The sequence below is a fragment of the Mytilus galloprovincialis genome, chromosome 7 (genome assembly GCF_965363235.1).
Source record: "Mytilus galloprovincialis chromosome 7, xbMytGall1.hap1.1, whole genome shotgun sequence".
NCBI lineage: Eukaryota > Metazoa > Mollusca > Bivalvia > Mytilida > Mytilidae > Mytilus > Mytilus galloprovincialis.
Genome location: NC_134844.1, coordinates 13,598,948 through 13,619,717, shown reverse-complemented (window position 1 = coordinate 13,619,717; position 20,770 = coordinate 13,598,948). Strand labels below are relative to the sequence as shown.

Here is a 20,770-nt window from a genome sequence, read left to right as displayed (position 1 = left end):
TTTTTTTTTTCAACATAATAATATTTATTCATCTAATCTTGCTTGTTACAAGTTTCACCAAGAGTCCAAGCTTCTCTTGATTTACCCTGTTACACTCCACTGATTATCCAGGGAAATAAACAGCTGATCAAACTTATTAAGTTATAAAAAATAATATAAAGTTGTATAGTTGTCTTATGCAGAGATTTATCAATGCTAAAAATTCTTTCTAATTGACAATAATATTGGACATCTTGATTTATATGCATCTATTCTTTTATTAAATTCATTTTCAAAAATGCTAAAGACATCAACAGTTTTTGTTCTCTGCTCGGATACATAGTATGACTTATATATAGAAAAACTTAATACTGTTAGTATATAATTCAGAAAATAATAATTACTATCTGTGATTTTATATCCAAATACCAGATGTTGCAATTTAATATCAAAATCTATTTTACTTCTTCTAAAGAGTTCATAGATTTTTTGCCAAAATTTATTCAAATATCTACACTTCAAAAAATAGTGAGCATAATCTTCTTCTTGCTTACAAAAATTACATTTATCTGTCTTAGTTACTTTCCACTGCAATAACAGTTTTTTAGTTGGAACAATATAATGTAATAATTTCCATCTAAATATTTTTAATTTATTTTCAGTCATATATTCAAAAATAAATTTGTACAATGAATTCATATTAAGAGTTTCTTGTATTGGTAGGATTCTAAGCCATCTGTTTATCCCTATTGACGACTCTAGTTTTGTATTTACCAAAGAGTTGTATAACATTTTATTTGTTAATAATGTAGTCTCAATAAAATTATTTTTCCATACGATTTTATTTCTCTGAATATTAATTGTAGTTTTGACAGAACTCTCTTTTTGAACAATTTGAATCCATTCTGCTGGTATAGATTTTTTTAATTTTTGAAATTCGGCGATCCAGTTTATTTTTAACTTTAATTTGTTTAGAATGTAGATTTCTGATAATGACATTTTATCATCTAAGATATCATTTATGTAAATTAAATCACTCTTAATCCAGTTCTCAAATATAATTGGTTTATTATCAAATTTTATAGATTTATTTCCCCATATTACTTGCTTTCTAATATCAAAAAATGTGTCTGGTTGTTTTGTTTGCCCCCCGCCAGTAAAATTCCAAGACTTTATTACTTCTTTATAAAACACAGGAATATCTTTAAGATATCTTAAAGATTTGATATCACTAAAATTCATATTAAATATTGACAAAATATTGTTTGAGACATTTAAGTATTTAAATGGTATAAGCTTCCAAGTCTCAAGTTTACCATTTACCAATCTATTTATCCATGATGCTTTTAAAGCCACAAAATAACTTTTAAAGTCTACCATTTTAAGACCCCCCTTCTCATATGGACCAATCATCATGTTTCTTTTAATCTTGTCTGGTTTCCCATCCCAAATATATTTATAGCTACTGTTTTCTATTTCTTTTATATAATTTTCTGGGGTTAGACATACGCTTCCCAAGAAAGTAAACAAAGGCAATATTAAAGTCTTTATAATTAGGATTTTTCCTAAAATAGAAAGATTTCGTTTTTTCCATATCATAAATAATTTATTCATCTTTTCTATTTTACCATTCCAGTTTAACTTTTTGCATTCTTCTTTGTCATGTCCGAAAAACACCCCTAAAGCTTTAATAGGTTTATCTCCCCACTTAATCCCGACAATTTTATCTTTACAAGATTTCAATTTTCCAATCCATAATCCCTCTGTTTTATTTCTATTTAGTAGTAAACCTGAAAAGGAACCAAAAATTTCTATTTCGTTCATTGCAGCTACCACATCGTTTTTATCCTTGCAAAATAGTGTTGTGTCGTCTGCTAATTGTGAAATCTTGATACTATGACTTTTCCCATCTAATTTTATATTAATTCCTTTTACATTTTTATTATTTCTTAATCTCTGGGCCATAATTTCAACAGCCAAAACAAATAAAAGAGCCGATAAAGGACAGCCTTGTCTTATTCCACGTGAATTTTTGAAAGTTTCTGATACCCACCCATTGTTCATAACACATGTTTGTATATTTGTGTACATTGCTTTAACCCAGTTAATAAATGAATCGTTAAAACCAAAATGTTTCAATCGTTAAAACCAAAATGTTTCAATGTTCCAAACATAGAATCGAACGCTTTTGTAAAATCTACAAAAACTAATGCCCCCTTAATATTATATGTGTCTGCGTAGTCTATTACATCTTGAATTTGTCTCAAATTAAACCCAATAAATCTGTTTTTAACATAACCGGTTTGGTCTTCATTTATAATTTTTGGCAGTACCTTTTTTAATCTTTGAGCTAGAACATATGACAAAAGTTTAAAATCTACATTTAGAAGTGAAATTGGACGGTAGTTTTCCAAAAGTAAAGGATCTCCTTTTTTAAATATTAAAGTTAATATACTGGTACGTTGTGAGTATGATAAACTTTGTTTATCGTAGCCAGTATTTAGAACATCCACAACTAAAAATTTAAGTTTATCCCAAAATTGTCTATAAAATTCAACCGTTAGACCATCAAGCCCTGGTGATTTATTTAGTTTCATTTTATAAATGCCTTGAGTGCATTCCTCTACTGTAACTTTTCCATCGCATATCAGTTTATCCTTTTCGTCTACTTGATTTTCTAATTTTGTGTCATTGATATATTTTTCAGTTAAATTTTTATTTGCAGATTTTACATTATACAAGTTTTCATAGAAATTTTTTATTTTATGGAGTAAATTTTCTTGATTAGTAATTAATTCCCCATTCTCTCCTTTTAGTTTGCTTATTGATTTTTTCACTTGCCTCTTCTTTTCTAGACCGAGGAAGTAGGAATTGTTCTTTTCCCCAAACTCAACCCATTTTTCTCTAGATCTAATTTGTGCCCCTCTTGCCTTTTCGTCATAAATGTTACTTAATTCTTTTTCTATATCTTTAATTTCTTTTTCCAAATTTTGATTTTCATCATTATTTCTCTCATCTATAAGTTCCATCTTTTGTTCCAGATCTTGTTCTAAACTACGCCTTCGCTCTCTTGTTAACTTCGCTTTATTTCTACAGTAAGTTGTAGTTACTTCCCTTACCTCGATTTTAAATCCATCCCATAAAAGCCTACAATCTATTGAGTCTTTTTTAAATGTATATTTATCAATTAAACATTTTATACATTCTTGATAATCTTTATTTTGTAATACTGAGTTATTTATTTTCCAATACCCATTTCCCCTTTCTGATAACCCTGGCTTAAATTTTAAAAATACACTTTGGTGATCAGTAGACTGTATAACAGCCGGTTTAATTTTACACCATTCTATAAGAGGTAAAAATTCTGACCCAATAAAAATCATGTCTAGTCTACTAGCTTGTGATTTATCCTTTCTTCTCCATGTAAATTGCTGTTTATTTGTGTTTAAATTTCTCCAAACATCCGTTAATTTGTTAGTTTTTATTAATTGCTTTAATCCGTTAACAGGTTGAATAAATTTACCAGTACATAAAGACTTTCTATCGATTGGTTTAAGTGCTTCATTAAAATCTCCCCCTAGTATATGTATACCAAGACTGTATTCTTTCAAATTATCGCTTACTTTTTAAAAAAAAGAATTTCTTGAAGTTTTACAGTTCGGTGCATATATGCTGGAAAATGTGAAAATAGTATTATTTAATTGCACATTAATAAGTACAAATCTCCCTTCACTATCACTAAATTTATTTATAAATTCAAAGCTCAGTGACTTTTTAATTAAAATAGCTACACCCGTACTAGCTGTTGTACCGTTACTGCAAAAAGTTTCATATTCTGTTTTATTTTTAATTTCTCTTTCAATATTTTCGTCAAAATGTGTTTCTTGTAAAAATGTAATTTGACTTTTCTGTGCTTTTATCCATTCTATTACTCTAATCCTTTTCCCTCTAGAACCGATGCCGTTAACATTGAGACTACATAAGTTAATTGTATGTGCTAAAGCCATTATTAAAGTTACAAATTAATGATCTTATTAGCTTTGATATATTAACTATAGCATGCATAGTACTGCTCATATTTACTACAAGATTGACATAAATATACATCATTTTAATAAAGTCATATTTATAGCACAATTTTCTATAAAATAAAAACATATAATATTTATTTGAGGACAAGTACTATCATAAAATATACCGCGGGAACTATACATGTACTTAATCGCGTTCGCGCTGTCTTTATGTAACGTCATATCCGAAATAATTGGCGGGAAGATGCTCGCGAGGGTAAAAAAGGAAGATCAAAAATGGCAAATACCATGGTATTTGAGGCATATTCACCGGCAGTGGTGAAAAACAGTCAGATTCGTATAAAATGAGGTAGAATATGCGAAAAATACACTGGCTATCAGCCAATCAAAAGCTGGCATTCTTATATAAGGTGTAATTATATGAAAAAAGATTGATTTACTTCATTCATTTATCATACTATATCAACCGATTTTTCCCCTTCATTCAACTTTGTAAGAAGATACAACTATGTTTTTTCATGTTAAGATGTAGTGTTTGTGACGTTATCAGCCAGTTCGTTATTCGTAATTCGAATTCCTAGCAGTTGTTTCAATATTTAGATTTGAATATTATAAACAGAATTAACATTCTATAGCATTCGAAGCACAATAGTTATTAGTTAATAGTGTAAGTTTGTTTTAAAGGTATAGGAAATCTTGTTTGTGACCAATAAAAGTTATCATGAATTATCCTTGTACCAAATATAAACCCATATATTAATCAAATATTTTTCTTTATGACCTATAGATTTTTATCAAAAGAATATAATCAAGAATAAACCTTGAAAAGATGATACTTAAAAAAAACAAAAATATTACAGTGCCACTTTCCAAAAAAAAAAATCGTAAAATTTTTAGCTTAAAGGCATAGGTCGTTAAATGGATCATCCTATTGTCTCAAGGTTCATAACATTTTGCATATAATTAGTAAACGTATAGATTTCAATCAAATCTAAAGGAATTTATGTAAACGAAACGTTTAACGTCTTCTAAGTTTTTAATCATTAAATCTTCATTATATTATGGGAGGTTTTCACTACATGCTCTTGGATTCATTTTGAATATCAAACTTGAATTTTGAGCCCCTGTTAACAATTGAGACAAGAATGTAATTATAACAAAAATTGATAAAAGAGGGACGAAAGATACCAAAGGGACAGTCAAACTCATAAATCTAAAACAAACTGACAACGCCATGGCTAAAAATGAAAAAGACAAACAGAAAAACAATAGTACACATGACACAACATAGAAAACTAAAGAATAAACAACACGAACCCCACCAAAAACTAGGGGTGATCTCAGGTGCTCCGGAAGGGTAAGCAGATCCTGCTCCACAAGCGGCACCCGTCGTGTTGCTTATGTGATTACAAATCCGGTAAATAGTCTAAATCGGTAGGTCAAATTCATGAAAGGGAAGGGGATTATAGTTACGACGTAAGGAACATATCCGATATCATTTGTGAAATGGTTATTCCATAACGGTCAACCAACTCGTGATGGCGTCCGTAAAATTTACGTAGGGATGATTTCAACTTCACCATTTGGAACTCTTGATTTAATAGCTTCCTTGTGAGCAGTAACCCTCTATTAAGAAAATCATGATAGGAAATGCAAGCACGGGAATATCGTATCAATTGAGAGATATATACCCCGTATGCAGGTGCTGCTGGAATGTTGCTACTTAGAAATGGAAAGTTCACAATTGGAAAGCTGAAATCATCTCTTTTGTCGTAAAGTTTTGTCTTCAACCGACCCTCATTGTCAATTTCTAGATGTAAGTCAAGATATGAAGCTGATTTAACTGTATCTGTAGTATCCTTTATCTCCAATTCAATGGGATAGATGCGTTCCACATAGTCACCAAATTTTGAATTGTTTAGTGAAAGAACGTCATCTATATAGCGGAAAGTAGAGTTAAAGGATATTGCTAACTTCTTATCTTTCTTCCTAAGAAGTTCCTGCATGAAGTCAGCCTCATAATAATAAAGAAACAAGTCAGCAAGTAGAGGGGCACAGTTTGTTCCCATTGGGATGCCGACAGGCTGTTGAAAAACACGTCCTCCGAACGTAACAAATATGTTGTCAATCAAGAAATCAAGCATCTTGATAATATCGGTTTCAGAGAATTTTTTGTTTGAATCAGAGTGATTCTTTACAAAGTAGGATTTATCCCTCCCTAAGACAAGATACTTGTATCTACGTTGGCCATTCTTTTTTATGAAGCAAAGTAATACCAACTCTTTTAATTTGTCTTTAAGTTTGGAATGTGGAATACTTGTGTAAAGAGTAGAGAAGTCAAATGTTTTAATACTGTTACAAGATGAAAGAGTGTTAGATTGTATGTACTCTAAAAGATCTTTGGAATTTTTAAGTATCCACATCTGATTCACGCCACCTCTAGAATAGGCAGTTTCACAATAACTTTGAAGCCCGTCTTTGATTGCTGATAAAATGGATGTTAATAATTTAGACAGATGTTTTGTGGAGCACTTGGAAGACCCAGCAATATACCGCTGTTTGTAAGGACACGTATGTAGTTTAGGTATCCAATACAGTGATGGAAGATCCAGTTCTTCATCTTTGGTTGAAATACCAAAGGAACAAAGAACAGACCTATGATTATCCAGGATTTCCTCTTTGGTAAGTGTCGTGAGGGTATATGTTGAGTTTCCAAGTGAATTGTCTATACCTAATTCGTTTATCAAGCAATTAATGTAATGACTTTTACAGACAAAAACGATGTTAATTGGGGCTTTGTCTGCGGGGACAACAACATATTTATCATGGAGGTCGGATAGGTGTTTAGCAACATTAGGGTCTTTAAAGATTGACGTAGCATGGGCATTGATGGACCCATTCAGTTTTTTAATTCTGATTTGTATTAAGGACCTCACTGCCTTTATCCATTCGGATAGAGTGTCTACGTCTTCCTTCTCGCGCTTAGCCCATTGCCTGGCATAATCCTCGACTGAATCCATCAAAATTTTAAAGTTGTATTTCCAATTGATGGATTTAGGCTCACGATATTTCGGACCTTTTGATAACACGTTTCGTAGAGAAGTGTTATTAACAATGTTAAGGTCACCGGTAATAACGTGGCCAGCAGGATAATATGTGAAATAGGAACTAGCACAAGTGCAACAAGGGGTTTAGACTTGAAGTCGTCAATATCGAGATCCTGCAAAACGCGTTTGTAATTGAAAATTTTAGTTGCAATATGTTTGGTATAGGTATAAGACATTATTGGTACAGACTGGTCTTTAAAATAAGGAGGTATTTTCGATTGAACTAATTTATGATGAAGGATATTGCCAAGGTTGACGCCATCGAGACCTTTGTTGGCAAAGGAAAGATTTAGAAAAGATCTTTTCTCTTTTTCATCTTTTCCAATGCGAACTGGCTTGAAAAGTCTGTGACTTGCAATATCCGAAATTATAGCTAGAAGTTTGTATTGGTTTGAATGAGGGTTTGTAACAGTGGATTCCAAACATAAATTGAACAGAGAATGAAGTTTTGAAAGGGGTAATGAATAAAGTTTCGTGCGAATGTGATGAATACCTTACGGTTTTTGTATGAATGGCAGCAAGTCATTAATAGAGACATCATGCAGAGAGGGTGATGTATAATGACGATGACCATGACTGCGTCTACGTCGAGGAGTCGAGTTGAAAATATTCATCACATTCACCGAGTTACACGAAGGACTAGATAGAATACCTATACCATCAATTTTGTCATTGCAGCCATACGGTGTTGCAGTTCCCAATTGTCTAATCCAGTAGTCCTCTTTTTGTCTACGGAGAGTCGTTGAAAGATTAGGATTGTTAGAGCTATGGTATATCTTTTCGATAATGCGAACTGTCATAGAAACGATGGAATGATCGGGCTGATTGAAAGTCACGTTTGTATCCTTATCTGTAATGTATTCGGAAGAATGAGCAATCAGTGATGTTTCACCATCACCTTATGCACATTGTTTTGAATCTTTGACAAAGTTGTTATCCATTGGTTAGATGTGTTTTTTTATTTGATTACATTGTATGTACTTTTTGTTTTGAATTTTCCCCGGGGTTTAGTATTTTTGTGATTAAAACTTTTTATCAGATAAGTGTCTTGCTTGCTTGATTGCATCACTTCGTTGTGTGTTCATAAAGTAGTAGGTCCAGTAAGACCCCTTTTTGGCCCCAAAATATAGCAGTTTTACAAAGTTGTTAAAATATTAACTTTTAGTTATTTATTGGACAGTAGAATGCTTCTGCTCCATACATATGGGCTGTTTTTGACCTAACAATGCACATATATCGGGAACTAGCACCATAAAGTCATGCTAAATTACTGCAATCTTCACAATTCTAGCATTTTAGTTAAATTTTAGACGGTTTTCAAGTAAAACGTAAGTGGCCGCATTCGTGTTCATCCTTAATATTGAAATGTAAGTTGTATGATGATTATATATAAAATATGTAAAGGTTGAGGATGAACATGGATGCGGCCACTTTCATTTTTGACAAAAACCATCTGAAAAGTGTTATTTTACGGCATATTTGGTAGATTTTTCATATTTGAACTTGAATCGGATTGAATTGGTCAGTCCGACATCTCTACAGGATTAGGATTTGCTCCTATCAGAACTCCTTCTGACTCTGCATCTTCTCTATCTCAACGCCCACGTGTTCTAGTAAATTTGCGTGGCATACTTGTTTTATTTCCCTGAGAAATCTACGTATTTATCAGAAATAGAAGGAATGGAACAGCATTGATATGGAACACGATGTTGACATCATTGCTTAGATCAAAGTAAGATCGCGGTATATACGTAGTATAATCGTAGTAAGAATGTGCTATAATCGTAGTAGAACCGTGGAAAGATCATGTTGTAATTGATATAGTCGTCTTGAGAACGTGATGAGCGTAGTAAGATCATGATAATCGTTGAACAACCGTGGTGAGAACGTGGTATAATCGTAGCGGGATCTTTGTAGAAGCGTAATGAGGACGAATCGTGAAAACAATGAAATTTAATATTATCATGCGGCTCATACCGCGACCTCACCACAATCTAAATTTATTTTTGATCATATTCGTGGTGCGATCGTGGTTTAGTGGGACTTGGGCTAAAAATACTGTCGTCCTAATTTGTATAGCTTTACCCAATTGCTGCAACCAGAGAATCAGAGAAATTGACCCGCTAGAAACCACTAAGTTGTATGCATGATTATTTGTTTGATTTGTGTCCATTTAGTATTTGTCATTTTTTTTTAATTTAAAGTTGTGTGTGATTTCTGAAAACTATTTGTTTAAATATTGTTTATGACTGACCTACTAAATTCTGGTTGTCTGTAAGTGATTTTTTTTATATTTTGTACTTGTAAATTGTATTACAGGTGGATTTGAAAATGTATTAAACAAGGAAAACATCCGACATGATAACAATACAGTTTCTTTGAAAGGCTCGACTGGTAAGTAATATGAATTGAATACATATAGACCAAAGTTCCTTTTATCATATACCAATTACGACATCTATATCAAAAATACATCGATGTTTAAATACAAACAAAAAATAAATTGATTTTTACTAGTTTTGGACACTTTATGACTAATATTTCTTTATCAAATTTATAAAGCCTTTTCATTTACATCGATATTAAAAAAGATAAGATTTCAAAAATTCAATTCACGGGTGAATATAATTATCTTGACTGAGACTGAATTACTGCAAGAGTTGAAGGAAAAAAAAGATGAATAGCACCATCTTGTTTAATTTTCTGCAACTTAAAATGCTTTGAAATTTATTTAAATAAAAGAAAAGAATTTTCTACATACAAAAAGAAATTGATATCATATCCCCTTCGTAAATTTGACGGACGCCATCACGAGTTGGTTGACCGTTATGGATTAACCGTTTCGCAGATGATATCGGATATGTTCCTTATGTCGTAATTGAAATGTCCTTCCAATTTCACGTATGTGACCTATCGAATTAGACAATTTACCGGATTTGTAATAATATAAGCAACACGACAGGTGACACATATGGAGCAGAATCTGCTTTGCCTTCCGGAGCACCTGAGATCAACCCCAGTTTTTTGTGGGGTTCATGATGCTTAGATTGTAGTTTTCTATGATTTGTCTGTTTTATTTTATTTTTAGCCATGACGTTGTCAGTTTATTTTCGATCTTTTAAGTTTGACTGTCCCTCTAGTATTGCTCGTCTCTCTTTCTACAACGTTATATTTTAAAACAAATCTTAACCATTTGTTAAAATCTGAGAATGTTAAGGGTAAGGTACAGCTTTAATATATGATATATTGAGGCGTGTTTGGGTCACTTATCACGTCTTATAAATGTATAAGACAGCAACAACTACAAAGAGTATATATAATCTCACTTCAAATTCAAGTACTTTTGATATTTGAAAGCGAAACGTTAATAAATTAACATTAAAGATTCTATGTTTTAGAAAACAAAACAAAAATACAGGTTAAGTGAAATATCTTTGTAATGAGGCATTATAACAGGACAGGAGTGTTTCAATATAATAAAAACTTGTGGTAAATTGTTAAACGTCTCACTGGTAAATACATCTTATCTCATTTGACCAATCATCATCAAACATACTATGTTTCTTTTCGTTATCTTCGAATTCTTATAAAAGTTTCAGTAACTTTTTACCTCGAACGTCTGATTTTTTCTTATCTGCACTTGTACGAAATATATTTTTTTGTCAGATAATTTGTAAGAATAGTTGTGTTTACTAAACTTTTCAATTTCTCACTGACAAACAATGAGACAATATTTTGGAGTTTTATAAAAACATGAAGGCATTTCACAAGATGTTATGTGATAAGCGTAATGTAATATGAGATTTATTCATATTTAACTAACAGGGAACATTTTTAACATCAACAAAACAAACTTTGAACTGTTGGATGTAATTTGCAGTATACCCCAAGGTAGTATACTGGGTATACTACGCTTATAATTTTGATATAATTTTACGTGAATGATTTACAAGTTAGCACTTGTCCTGCTTGTAAGTTTCAAATGTATGCTGCTGATACAGCTATTCTTTTTTTAAATTCAGATCAAAACATAATTTCTAGAAATCTATCATTTATGTTAAAATCATTTAAAGATTGGCTTATTAATAATAAAGTGTCTCTATATCTGTGGACTAATAGCATTGTATTCGGACCAAACAGAAAAAAATCTAATTGTTATTGAAAATAATTAAAATATTGAATGTGATATTATTAAAATTAAGAGTAAGTCAATTATGAAATATTTAGGTATCATTATGGACACATTTTTATCTGATGAATTAGTTGTTGATAATATTATAAAGAAGTCTAATCAATGACTCAAAGTTTTATATAGATATTACATAAGAATCACAAAAGTACGGAACTCCGAGGAAAATTTTAAAAGGAAAGTCCCTAATCAAATGGCAATATTAAAAGCTCAAACATATCAAACGAATGGATAGCAACTGTCACATTCTTGACTTGGCACAGGCATTTTCTCACATTTAAAATGTGTCTCAACAGTCTAGAAAATATTGTTTAAGTTGTATTACTGCAATGCCATCTTGTGTGTGCATGTTCCTGATGCTATGTAAGCTAATTCAAGAAACGTAAAGCCAATATTCAGGTTATCAAAAATGATATACGATTTTTTTTCAGAGAAGACGAATACATATAAAAGAATTTAAAAAAAATGGTTATTGAATGTTTGTAATAATAGTGTGAATCAAATGCATCTGAATCATGTATTAATTGATTTTCACAAAAATTATCGAGAATGACCTTCCTCGAATAGGAACACCAGAACAACTGCTTAAACATTTTATATTCAAAATGTCAAAGGTTTAGAATCGTCTCCTTTCAATTTTAGTGGTATAAAAAACTAGAATGCCCTACCAGATTTATATGTAAAAGGTATTCAAGTGACTTCAAAAATTAAATTGCAGACAAACTCGGGTCTATGTCAAATGCAGCTGTTATTTTCTGTAAACTGAATAATATTTTATTTATTTTCTATAATCAAGACTAACGGTTCTGCTGTAAATATTGACAATGCAATTTCCTAAAGGAATTCCTTTTACAGCTAACACTGAACGACTTTTACTATGAAGTTTTGTAATTTAATATCCTTAAATGGAAAGTGCATATGCACAACTTTGTTTTGAAGGTCTACGTAAATACAGAGATACGGAATAGTTTCAACATTTATATGTTCTAAACTTCTAAGAGTTTAAACTTTAAACATACAATGTAAATATCATAAGATGACAACCAGTTCGTAAACAAATCAATGTGACATCTATTTGTCGAAAAAATATATCTAAATAACTTGACATTCTGGATGTCGAGATCTTGAGATATATCACAAGTAGAGACTGTAATATGTTTCCTTAGAGCAAAAGTAATGCCAAATAATTGTGAAACGATAATGTCAAATAGAAAAAAAAAAATCTTTTGCTTTTAAAAGAATATTTAAGAAAACACAACAACATTTGTTTAAATTTTGATGTAATAATTTTTTTGTTTAAAACACAGAATATGATAAAAATTCTTGACAAAAAGTAATGGAACTTTCAATTTAATCTATCGTGGTAGCTAGTTAAGATGTTTAAATGTAGAAAACATAATTATAATAATAACACATTTTCATTTTATAGATATAGGAAAATGTGGTATGATTTATTGCAAAGGGTAGCTTGTTTGGTTCGAACCAACCTTCCACACTGCTCAAACGTTTGCTTACTTTGGAAGGATGTTTAAATTCGACAGTAGCTTCATCAGCATATATATATATATATATATATATATATATGTAGGACTCTAAAGTGCGATGGTACTCTAAAGTGCGATGGTCACGCTAAAGTGAGATGGTCTACGCTAAAGTACGATAGTGTTTCACGCTAAAGTGCGATGGTTGTTTGTTTGCTAAAGTACGATGGTGTCTCACGCTTAAGTGCGATAGTTGCTTGTTTGCTAAAGTACGATGGTATATCACACTAAAGTGCAATGCATCAATAAGGTAAGGTTGGAGGGATTTAAACGTTAAAGTACATGGATTAAAAAAAAAAAAAAATTGGCAAAAGTTAGTATACTAGGGTATAACATATGTACAACATGAAGGCTTTATGATATACTGGACTGTATGGTGAAATGATTGTTTATAGAAGACCAACAACGTAATAGTTACAAAAAAAAATGTTAAGTGTGACAAAATAATAAATATCCTGTTATATCATTTTTAGCTCACCTGGCCCAAAGGGCCAAGTGAGCTTTTCTCAGCACTTGGCGTCCGGCGTCCGTCGTCCGTCGTCTGTCGTCCGTCGTCTGGCGTCGTTAACTTTTACAAAAATCTTCTCCTCTGAAACTACTGGGCCAAATTTAACCAAACTTGGCCACAATCATCATTGGGGTATCTAGTTTAAAAAATGTGTCTGGTGACCCGGTCAACCAACCAAGATGGCCGCCATGGCTAAAAATAGAACATAGGGGTAAAATGCAGTTTTTGGCTTATAACTCAAAAACCAAAGCATTTAGAGCAAATCTGACATGGGGTAAAATTGTTCATCAGGTCAAGATCTATCTGCCCTGAAATTTTCAGATGAATCGGACAACCCGTTGTTGGGTTGCTGCCCCTGAATTGGTAATTTTAAGGAAATTTTACTGTTTTTGGTTATTATCTTGAATATTATTATAGATAGAGATAAACTGTAAACAGCAATAATGTTCAGCAAAGTAAGATTTACAAATAAGTCAACCTGACCCAAATGGTCAGTTGACCCCTTTAGGAGTTATTGCCCTTTATAGTCAATTTTTAACCATTTTTCATAAATCTAAGTAATCTTTTACAAAAATCTTCTCCTCTGAAACTACTGGGCCAAATTAATCCAAACTTGGCCACAATCATCTTTGGGGTATCTAGTTTAAAAAATGTGTGGCGTGACCCGGTCAACCAACCAAGATGGCCGCCACGACTAAAAATAGAACATAGGGGTAAAATGCAGTTTTTGGCTTATAACTCAAAAACCAAAGCATTTAGAGCAAATCTGATGTGGGGTAAAAATGTTTATCAGGTCAAGATCTATCTGCCCTGAAATTTTCAGATGAATCGGTCAACCTGTTGTTGGGTTGCTGCCCCTGAATTGGTAATTTTGAGGAAATTTTGCCGTTTTTGGTTATTATCTTGAATATTATTATAGATAGAGATAAACTGTAAACAGCAATAATGTTCAGCAAAGTAAGATTTACAAATAAGTCAACATGACGGAAATGGTCAGTTGACCCCTTTAGGAGTTATTGCCCTTTATAGTCAATTTTTAACCATTTTTCGTAAATCTTAGTTATCTTTTACAAAAATCTTCTCCTCTGAAACTACTGGACCAAATTAATTCAAACTTGGCCACAATCATCTTTGAGGTACCTTGTTTGAAAAATGTGTCCGATGACCTGGCCATCCAACCAAGATGGCCACCACGGCTAAAAATAGAACAGGGGTAAAATGTAGTTTTTTGCTTACAACTCTGCAACCAAATCATTTAGAGGAAATCTGACAAGGAGTTTAATTGTTAATCAAGTCAATATATATCTGCCCTGAAATATTCAAATGAATTGGACAACCTGTTGTTGGGTTGCTGCCCTCCAATTGGTAATTTTTAAAGAAATTTTGCTGTTTTTGGTTATTATCTTGAATACTATTATAGATAGCAATAAACTGTAAACAGCGATAATGTTCATCAAAGTAAGATCTACAAATAAGTCCACATGACCTAAATGGTCAATTGACCCCTTAAGGAGTTATTGCCCTTTATAGTCAATTTTTAACAATTTTCATTAATTTGGTAAATTTATGTAAATTTTTACCAAATATTTTTCTCTGTTACTAATGGGCAAAGTTCATTATAGATATAATTGTAAGAAGCAAGAATGTTCAGTAAAGTAAGAACTTCAAACACATCACCATCACCAAAATACAATTTTGTCATGAATCCATTTGTGTCCTTTGTTAAATATGCACATAGACCAAGGTGAGCGACACAGGCTCTTTAGAGCCTCTAGTTTTACAATTCAGACGTATTTAGAAATATTTTGATAATTGGCGTAGCTTGCCGTTCACAGTTCACAGTTCATCAATATTTTAAATGCCACCCCTTTTTTTACAGTCGCCATCGTGAATAACAAATACAATAGTCGGAATAAGTAATATTTTTTGTACAAACTTTATTTTAAATGCAAGAAAACTGCAAAAGTCGCCAATCTTTCTTCCTCTTCGTAAATAATACAAATACATTTTATATTCACCTACAATGTACAAACTGTGTTTTTGCCGACAATTTATCATTTACGCTTAATTTTCAATAAAATCATTAATGTTTTAGCGGGGACCGCAAAATAAATTGCCAATTTTACTAGATATAATTGGATCTGTTCGCTTTCAATAGAAACAGGACACAGTAAACCTATGCGTATTCTATTTGGTATATACATAGTAAAATGCCAGGTCGGGTGCAGGACACAGATCTTTCTATCAGCACTAAAAAAAACGCATTTGCTTCAGCCGACAAATCATTTTTGGTTTGTATAAACGACTGTTAACGTCATAATCCAACTGCTTTTCTAACGTTTAGTTTTTCGCGGACCATCGGACTATAGCGTATGGAGGCATCGCACTTTAGCTTAGACCAACCCACTTTAGCGTGACCATCGTACTTTAGCGTCCCAATCGCACTTGAGAGTCCTACAAATATATATTTATATACAAATCGTCTAAACATCAACCCAACAATGTTAAATCTGTAAATTTGCTTTCGCAAATTTATTGTTCTTCCCTTGCCGGGATTCCAACCCATGCTACTGTGATATCATGACACCAAATCGCCTGTACTGCAGCCGTCCCGCTAGACCACACGACCTCCTGGGATCTACATTTAATAAAGCTTTCGGTGGCCGTCTGTTACCTTTCCTCGTCAGTTTTAATCTAGCGTCGTACTACAGTACATGATATATAAGGCATGGAGATGTTATTGTTACAGATCAGCTCAATAATCTATAGTAAAGGATCCTACAAATTAATGTAAAGTACAGTCACAGAAAATAATTATGAAAAATTGTATTATTTTGCTCGTTATTAGTCAATGATATGTTCGAGCATTTGACTTTTTATAAGTACACATGGTGATAAATTTTAATATGTACAGTCTCCTCTATAAATACCAGCTTATTCCTTTGAAATTTAAATAAGAAATACGGTAAAAGTGAATACCTGTTTGCGTTATTTCTCAAATGTTTGCGTTATATTGCAGATGTTTTAGTTATAACTCAAATTTGTGTGCTATACCGCAAAAGTTTGCGTTATAAAGCACTTACAATTGTGTGACGCTAATACGCTTCCATAGTATATAAAACATCTATGAATTACTCTTATTTTAACCGTAACTTAAACTACACATTCTGTTGAATTACAAAATCTTTCATCGTCAGACTTCGCATACAGCATTGATTATTGTTATACCTTACATATATTTCAAACAATTATATTGGGTAATACATTAGCATGTGACATAGGATAATTTAGTTAATTTTCATTTAATTGCAAGTAAAAAGGCGTAACACCACTAAATAAGGCCCGGCCAGAAAGCACATACCAGAAAGTAGTACATATTTAACACAACATAGTTCCTACGCATGAGTGTAACTTCCAAAATATGTACAATATTTAGGTATTTTTGGTATGAAATGAAAGCTGAAGGACTGGTGATCATTGTAGAACACTTTTGGATATTTAATTATGAATATTAAAAAAACTGCATCAAAGTTCTGGGAACCGGTTCTTTCTTATATGCCATGTAAGGTATGTTGATTTTTTCAGTAGAAGACACCATAAAGTGTTGCTTTGCAATGCAATGATTGGCACTTTATTTGAACTTAAAACAAAAGAGGTGTTCCTTCTTGAAACGGAGGAATTGAACATAGAAAGCAATAGGACCATGAATTAGTGGTGTACTTCCTATTACAGAGAATCATCAGAAATCCATTTTTTAGAAGTTGTACCTATTCCAATGAAAATAAGTCAAATTTGATGTTAGTAATCATGTTTAATCATCTTTTTTTGGTGAACCATCCTGTTTATGTGAAATTTAACCTCTTTAATTGGCATACTCAAGTATTTTAGCCTTTTATGGTCATAAAACATGCATGCAGTTAAGACTTGATCAAAATTTGTATTTTTGCATTTTTTGTGATTGAAATCATTAAAACATGCATTTTATGACTTGTGTATGGTACAAAATAGCTCTTGGTCAAAATAATCATATGATTTTTCAAGTTTTATTGTTTTTCTTATGGTAGCCTTTTACAATCTAGGCATATGGTATATACTCATATAAGAATTCTAAAATCTCAATGTACATGCAATTTTGAACCAGTTTAGCAAGTTATCTAGCTGAGGGATAAATAAATTGCTCTTAATAATCTATATTTAACCACAGAATTATGGTTTATACAAAACAAAAGCAATTTTTCAATTTAAAGAAAAAAGGGCGGACAATTTTCTCATTTATGTCCTAAGTTTGGACTAATATATTTTTATTTAATGAAGAACCTCTGATAAAAAAAATACTATTGGTAAGCAAATATCTTTCCTAATAGAAATTGATAAATAAAACAATGATATTGAGAATTAAAAAAGTATATTTGCCATTGGTAATATCCATATGCAGTTTTCTTTGAATAACCCATATGTTACTACCAGTCCAATTTATGCTTTAAATTAATAAACGAGTATTTGGAATAAAGCTTTATATGTTTTTTATTGCTTGAAATAGATCATAGAATGAAATATTTTCATTTAATTGCAAGTAAAAAGGTGTAACACCACTAATTAAGGCCCGGCCAGAAAGCACATACCAGAAAGTAGTACATATTTAACACAAAATAGTTCCTACGCATGAGTGTAACTTCCAAAATATGTAGAATATTTAGGTATTTATGGTATAAAATGAAAGCTGAAGAACTGGTGATCATTGTAGAACACTTTTGGACTTTTGATTATAAACATTAAAAAAACTGCATCAAATTTTAAAAAGAGGGTTCATTTTATCTGTTTGTCAGATTTGAAGTACCTGTTTTGGTACATCCGAAGTTCCGGGAACCAGTTCTTTCTGATATGCCATGTAAGGTATGTTGATTTTTTCAGTAGAAGACACCATAAAGTGTTGCTTTGAAATGCAATGATTGCCACTTTATTTGAACTTAAAACAAAATAGGTGTTCCTTCTTGAAACGGAGGAATTGAACATAGAAATCAATAGGACCATGAATTAGTGGTGTACTTCCAGAAAGAAACCATATTTTTCACCGGCGAGTAACCTTTTGAGTTTCTTAATTTTCACACGTGTAACTCTCATAAAGATGACGTCATAGACGTAAATAAAAAAAATTGGCAACGTTCATGTTACATAAAGCCTAAGTGACGAAGAAACAAGACCAAAAGGCCCTTTAAATGGCTATTTATATACTACAAGAAGAGTCTACCTTTGTTGTACATACTTAAAATGTCAATAGACACACACAAAACAGTTTTCCAACGTTTCTGTATGAACGCAAATGAATAATGAAATGAGTCGGCAAGAAGAGCACAGTTTGTTCCGATGAGAATACCAACTGTTTGCTGAAAAATGTGTCTTTCAAACGTAACAAATATGTATATAATTAGGCAGCTAAGCATGAAACTGTCTATACCTACAATAGCTATGTCTAACAAATTTAGTGATATATATGTAAACCTCAGATCTGTGTACGACCTCAAATCTGTGTCCGTTTTTCAAATCTATGTCCCATCGTGACGTCAATCGCTAATCTATGTTCGTAAAAAATTGATTAGGCCTCAAATCTGTGTCCGATTTTCAATCGCTACGTCATTCGCAAATCTGTGTCCATTATGAAAAAGATAAGGTCTCAAATTTGTGTTAAGTTTAAATTTTTTCCCAATTTATTTCGCTATGCGCAAATGTATGCCCGTCTGATAAGTTCGGTCTTATAGTTTTTTTTATTTTATTGAGTAATATCCCATAATCAATATTGACTTAGTTGGTATGTGTTCTGGTATGTGCACAAGCCGAAGTATAGTATACGTGTAGGAAAATCCGGCTAAATTATATAGCTGGTATTTATGATATTGTTTCAAGTACGGACTTATGTGCTTTTTGTTTTATTAAGTCTTTTTCATGTGTGTGGTTAAAATCTTTACATGCGTGTTTTATTATTGTATGTCGTCACAAATGACCCCACAAAACCATATTGATTTTACTAAAAAGACAGTAAAGAATGAAGATTTTTTTTGCAACTTCAACGAACTTCGTTTTGTCTTTGAATTTGTTCATATCGCTGTTTCATTGACATTTATACCACTTTATCTATGTTTTTCCTTGAATACTAGTATAAAAAAATCATTCTAAATTGCTAAAAAAAAAAACACGTTTTTTATATTTTTAATTGAAATATTTGTGAATCACAAAAGAACATATTTCAATTGTTTGGTATTAGCTGATATCTATTTAGTTGAAATGTAAAACTTGTAACAATATCTTTAATAACGAAAATATTTCCCCAAGAAGAATCATTCTTTATGTTTTGGCATATTCCTTCTTTCCAGAAACCAGATGTCAACACTGCAATTCCTTTGTTCATGGCTGGATTTGTTTTGAATTGTAAAAAATCGACAACAGTAGGAGTAAAGATATCCTGATAATTGTCAGAACACATTTCAAGAGGATAAATCTTAAGTTGACGTTTTTGAAAATTTTCCATCAGTCCACTATTCATAACAGATTTCCATCCAGTTTTAAAAACAAAATATCAAGCAATGTTAAACCATGTGTATTAATTGTTAAAATGTTAACCTTGCTTTTGTCATACAAACCACTTGTACAATATTTGTTCGCTGTGAGTTAATGCTCCGTGTTGAAGGCCGTGCTTTGCCTGTAATTGTTAACTTTTTATTGTTTACTTGATGACGTTTTGTTATGTTTGACGTCGATGAAAGGACATAGATTTGAGCCAAAAATGGCCATAGATTTTAGTAAATAAAGGACATAGAAGGGAGACGATACAGGACATAGATTTGAGACAATAAAGGACATAGATTTGGAACGTCTATGACGCAATAATAAAAAGGACATAGATTTGCGAAAAGAACATAGATTTGAGGCCGGACATAGATTTGAGGCTTACATATATTATCGAAAAGAAAGTCATATGAACTTCCAATTAGATATCAGATGACTAAATATCGACGTAAACCATAAAGATAGATCAATCACCATCGAACACTCAGGAATAAAATAAATTCAAAGTATATTTCTATTGACCTATGTTTTGAACGTTTATTGAAGTGTTTGAAGATAAATCTTAACTACTAGTATGTTAATGCAATTAGTTATGAATATACATTCGGGAAACATTTTGGAACACTAAATTGATAAAATAAGCTATTGAATTGTAGTTCTTCCTCTGCATCGAGTAAGACTATAAGGCGATGCTTTTTGCTTTATATATAAAGTCATAATTTCAACATCCAAATAGAAGTACAAATAAAATTCCCAAACACTACAAATACTAAATATTGTACTACGTAGTCTAGCTAAGTTGAACTATTCTCGAAGGGAAGGCTCTTTGATTTACAAATATGTCTAGGACTTTT

General features: G+C 31.8%; 1 protein-coding gene and 1 long non-coding RNA gene across 4 annotated transcripts in view; one reads left to right on the top strand and one right to left on the bottom strand.

Annotated features, from left to right (window-relative positions):
- Positions 1-20,770, bottom strand: part of LOC143082358 (uncharacterized) — a 49,500-nt gene that overhangs the window by 2,481 nt on the left and 26,249 nt on the right. The gene's annotated exons all lie outside the window — the stretch shown is intronic.
- Positions 1-20,770, top strand: part of LOC143082355 (uncharacterized) — a 69,847-nt gene that overhangs the window by 32,347 nt on the left and 16,730 nt on the right. For 2 of the 3 annotated variants that reach the window (XM_076257999.1, XM_076257998.1), the window contains exon 4: positions 9,437-9,511. The exons of the other annotated variant lie outside the window; for it this stretch is intronic. In XM_076257999.1, coding sequence (XP_076114114.1) covers positions 9,437-9,511 — 75 coding nt within the window. The remainder of the gene's footprint in view (positions 1-9,436; positions 9,512-20,770) is intronic. 3 annotated transcript variants of the gene reach the window in all.